Here is a 4,680-nt window from a genome sequence, read left to right on the forward strand (position 1 = left end):
GCGAGCGCACGGCCCCCGGCCCTGCGCCGGGAGTTCTTTGGCTTAGCCCCACCCACTCCAGCCCTGTGCCAATGGGGAGCGGCAGCGAGCGGTCCGCCAATGGGGAGCGACGCCGCGCGCGCGGGGCGGTGGGAACGGAGTTGAGTCACTGTGTACGTCGGTTGCCGTAACAACGGGAAGTGGAGTCCATCCGCGATGGTGAGTGCGTGCCGCCGTCTGGAACCCCGCGTCCAGAGGCGGAGCCCTTCCCAGGCCTCGGCAAGGCCCCGCCGCCTCTCCTGCGCGGTTCTCGGCCTTGGCGCACTCCTTCTTCCTCTGAGAGCTTTCCCGGAAGGGTAGGGTAGAGATGCCGGCTGCCCTGCTGGGCCTGTGCTTCGTCGCTGTCTCCCCTTCAGCCACAGCCGCCCCCTACCCGCCCCTCGGGTTCCCCTGGCCTTCTCCAGCCCCTTCGGTGACCGTCCCTGGGCAAAAAAGACTCGGGTTCCCCCCAGGCCCCGACCCCTCTCTGACTCTGGCCTTCTGGCCGCCTCTACCAAAGTTTCCACACAGAGCTGGGGGGCAGCTTATTATGTTTGATTATTAATGCATTTAAAATGTTAAATATAGGGACTTAGGGAAACGCTTTGAGCTTCTTGGAGAAGGCTCAGAGGTACCAAGGGGATTGAATTTTATTATTCGATATTGACAGAACATATATCTTACCTTAGTAATATTTGGCCTAAATCTAGAAGTAATCAGAAAATCGGAGAACTTAGAGTGAAGCGGGGTAGCGTTCTAAGGACATTTTTATAGTTAGGATCCCCAGATTCAGGGAGAACTGGTTATCTGTACAGTTCTCCCCAGTCAGCTCCTTGGCTAGCTCTCTTTTGGGATGATTTTTCAATAAGAGACGTCCAAAAGAACAAGGCATTTCCTTGCTTCTACAAACAATAGTTTGTTAAGCAAAGTTTTGGAATTCGTTGGTATAAGCTATCTTAAAATACGTGTGGTTGTAACTATTTTATGTAAAATATGGACTCTTACTTAATATTGTGCTTCTGTGTTTGTAAAACATATAAAGGCCTCTAACTTTAAGAAGGCAAACGTGGCATCAACTGCCCAGCGAAAAAGGATGAGTCCTAAACCGGAGCTTACTGAAGAGCAGAAACAGGAAATTCGAGAAGCCTTTGATCTCTTTGATGCTGACGGAACTGGGACAATTGATGTTAAGGAACTTAAGGCAAGCCCTATACATTCCTGCTCTGCTGACTTATCTTTTCTCTGCCTCTTTGTCTTCTGTGCTGTGTTTTCCTGTCTTTACTTACCTCGAGAATTATTAAATAAAATTGAGCGCACATATCAATTTGTTTAATGTTATAGTGTCTCTTAGTCATTTTAACAGGATTGTGGTAGATGCTGGCTTAACACTCTCAGCCCTGTCATTGTTTCGCGCCTGGGCTTAGATGTGCCTATTGAGATGATCCTCTTTTTGTTGTAGGTGGCAATGAGGGCACTGGGCTTTGAACCCAAGAAAGAAGAGATCAAGAAAATGATAAGTGAAATTGATAAGGAAGGGACAGGGAAAATGAACTTTAGCGACTTTTTGACTGTGATGACTCAGAAAATGGTAAGTTAGCTAAGATGATCAGCATATTTTCCACCAATAATGGTGGACAAATTTGAATCTCGATATGGGAATGTCTTCACTGAAGAAAAGTTAACACAAACTGGAGAGTTCAGATAAAGGAGAGTATTTGTGACTGAGAATTACGATGTTTAGGTTCTACTTGGCTTTCTTCAAGGCCACAGAGTCACAGGGAAAGTCATTTTACCCTCTGAAAGGAAGTAAAAGTCTTCCTGCTATCATGTTTTTTGCTATTGCCTTTCTCCAACCGGTATGTCCGTGTGATACCCACAGGCAGTAAAACTTTTCATACCACCAACAATATTAGAGCGTCTCGCATTTTGACAAGACAAAGTCCATGTGTTTAAAGTTTGAAATTCTTTTCTCTCCTATTTGTCGTTATTCTGGGCAGCCTCAGCCTGAGGCTGTGTTTTTATCGCACTGAGGATTTGGTCTTTCACCACTTCCAAGGTTGAATTCACCCATTTTCTAGTCTCTTGGGTGTCACCCTTTTAAAGGGTCCAAATGGTCCAGAGAGACTCTAAGATGACACCTCACCAGTCTACCTCAGTCCCCTGAGTGTCCCACCCAGGAAAGATGTTCACATTGGTCCATTTCTCTTTCGTTGACCTCCTGGCTCCTCCTTAATGTGGCTCAGCTATGTTCTACTGGCCTGTGGAAAAGTAACTCCATCAGTGTTTCAAGTGTGCTTCCCAGGGCACAGGCCTGTTCCTACTCTAATAATCCTGTTGCTTTGAAATTATCTAATCACACCTATATTTTTCTTCAGAGACTAGTTTAAGAGTTCAGGAAGTTTAACATTCTGTAAAAACCTAGTAAAGCTGTCCCACATTCAAGGTTGATTCCCAGATTGGTCTTATTAGAGGCTCACTCTATCTTTAGCTACCTTTCAGGAATATTTGGACTTGGAGCTCTTGGAGATTTTACTCTTTTCCTCTGTTAGAGTACTTGGGATCCCAGTAACGCTTTGTGATCTCCTAACAAGTGAAATAGTCTTCTCTTTCCTCCCTCCCCCTCCACCCTCACCAAGATTCTCCCTCCTCCACCAGCTTAAGCAGTATATTTCCCCTAAATTTAACTCCACCATCTGCTTGTATATCTTAAAAACACATCTACTTTCTCTTTGGTTTATACAGAAAGTGTTTTAAATACAATCCTTTATATTTCCTTTTTAGCCTCTGGGTTTCTAATAATTTCATCGTTTGTCCCCTTTTTCTACCCTCGTTGATGTGTGATCTTCTGTGATCTAGCCCCTGTGGTCATGAAGGCTGTTACCAAGATGTCTGTGCAGGGCAGGGGGGATGGGCGGTGGTGGGGCTGCAGGAGCCAAGTAAGTATGAGTCATGAATGTCTCCGTATTCATGTGTTTTATGTTCTACTTGTTAAGTCTGAGAAAGATACCAAAGAAGAAATCCTGAAAGCTTTCAAGCTCTTCGATGATGATGAAACTGGGAAGATATCGTTCAAAAATCTAAAACGTGTGGCCAAGGAGTTGGGTGAAAACCTCACCGATGAGGAGCTGCAGGTTTGTGATGCATCAGCCCGGAGCCCTGTGTGGCTTTTCTGACTTACATTTTCTCTGGTTACATATGAAGGAAAACTAGTGTTCTCTCGTCGCTCTGTTGACCACTTAATTTCTCTTTTGATAGTGTGACAAACCTATGGATGCTGCTCCCAGAAAAATACACACGTGAACAATTTTACTTACTATTTTAGGTTTTAGGAATCTCCCTAGTCAACATGATCGTTGAGCTTCCTTCTAGGTGATACACATGTGGCAAAGTATGGCTTGGTTTTCAAATGACTTTTCAGGAACCAAGCCATTGTAAAAAGCAGCACATTTGCATCAGGTGGACCACGATTGTCTATTCATGTAGCATTTTAAAAGCCTATTACTTAGTCACGTTTTCGTTTCATTTATGAATTAATCTAACCGGAATCTTTTCTGTGCTGAAGGAAATGATTGATGAGGCCGATAGAGATGGAGATGGAGAAGTCAATGAGCACGAGTTCCTGCGCATCATGAAGAAGACCAGCCTTTATTAAGATCAGTGTCATCTGTTATAACGCGAGCACGTGGAACTCGATTTCGTGCCTGCTGTTGTCTGAAGCCTGGTTTTTGAGAACGTAAATTATTTTTCCCCCACTGACCTCTCTGTATGACTTTAGTAATAACTCTGAATCTATTTTCAACTTTTGAAAGTGTTCTTTGAAACTGAGGTTCTTTGCAAGGTGACCTACTGACTGCTTTAATTCCCCAGGGCAGCACGAGAGCACGTTAGAGTGGAGAAGAGGGTCTTTGAGCTTTTGCACACCTGCTGTTCTGCCTTGTGTCGCTTAACTCTTGTCCCGCATTCCCACATTGATGCCACCGCAGAGCAACTTCTTCACAGGCACACGTTGTACTTGTGTCACCACAAGCAGGGGGCATCTCTTCAATGGTTCCAATTTTAACTGGCACCTGAGTGCAGCTTTCTCTCTCTCTCTTTTTTTTTTTTTTTTTTTTTTTTTTTGCGGTACGCGGGCCTCTCATTGTTGTGGCCTCTCCCGTTGCGGAGCACAGGCTCCGGACGCTCAGGCTCAGCGGCCATGGCTCACGGGCCCAGCCGCTCCGCGGCATGTGGGATCTTCCCGGACCAGGGCACGAACCCGTGTCCCCTGCATCGGCAGGCGGACTCTCAACCACTGCGCCACCAGGGAAGCCCGCAGCTTTCTCTTTTATAAAACCCAGTGAACTCTCTTACTTGCATTTGGATGTGTGTGTGTGTGTGTGCGTGCGCATGCACGCTATTTGTTTTGTCTTCAAATAAAGCCTTTCTTATTTTGAGCTCTTGTTCTCTAAGGATGACTTCTTTAGCCTTGACTATGAGTTCAGCTTCTGAACCATTTCATTGAACGTAGCCTGGTAGATCCCAAGCTCCTTGCCAGCCCGTGAACAGAAAACAAAATGATCCTTTACTATGGATGCGAATTGCTTTTTGCCCTGGGAACCCATCAGTTTCTAAAATTAGTTGACTGTTTTGCATAAGCCTAAATGATGCCCAAAAAAATAGTTT

General features: G+C 45.3%; 1 protein-coding gene across 3 annotated transcripts; it reads left to right on the forward strand.

Moving 5' to 3' along the window:
• The first annotated feature begins 93 nt into the window (after positions 1 to 93).
• CETN2 (centrin 2) lies at positions 94 to 4,451 on the forward strand. 3 transcript variants are annotated; one of them, XM_022565958.2, is made up of 5 exons: positions 94 to 198; positions 1,061 to 1,219; positions 1,478 to 1,606; positions 3,012 to 3,149; positions 3,581 to 4,451. In XM_022565958.2, the coding sequence occupies exons 1-5, from the start codon at positions 196 to 198 to the stop codon at positions 3,668 to 3,670; spliced, it is 519 nt and encodes a 172-aa protein (XP_022421666.1). In that variant the 5' UTR covers positions 94 to 195; the 3' UTR covers positions 3,671 to 4,451. The 3 variants fall into 3 exon arrangements, with proteins under 3 accessions (XP_022421666.1, XP_089760143.1, XP_089760141.1); XM_089904017.1 differs by lacking the exon at positions 94 to 198 and adding an exon at positions 239 to 335; XM_089904015.1 differs by lacking the exon at positions 94 to 198 and adding an exon at positions 242 to 451.
• The last annotated feature ends 229 nt before the right edge of the window (positions 4,452 to 4,680 follow it).

This window comes from Delphinapterus leucas, chromosome X (assembly GCF_059928025.1).
Source record: "Delphinapterus leucas isolate spDelLeu-1000000601 "Yukka" chromosome X, BTC_Dleu_Yukka2, whole genome shotgun sequence".
Taxonomy (NCBI): domain Eukaryota; kingdom Metazoa; phylum Chordata; class Mammalia; order Artiodactyla; family Monodontidae; genus Delphinapterus; species Delphinapterus leucas.

Excerpts from the sequence above, each read along its gene's own strand:
- CETN2 (XM_089904015.1), top strand. The coding sequence starts at position 347 with ATGCCGGCTGCCCTGCTGGGCCTGTGCTTCGTCGCTGTCTCCCCTTCA. Across the intron at positions 452-1,060 it reads GGCCTTCTCCAGCCCCTTCG|GCCTCTAACTTTAAGAAGGC; the intron begins GTGACCGTCCCT and ends AAACATATAAAG. Across the intron at positions 1,220-1,477 it reads TTGATGTTAAGGAACTTAAG|GTGGCAATGAGGGCACTGGG; the intron begins GCAAGCCCTATA and ends TTTTTGTTGTAG.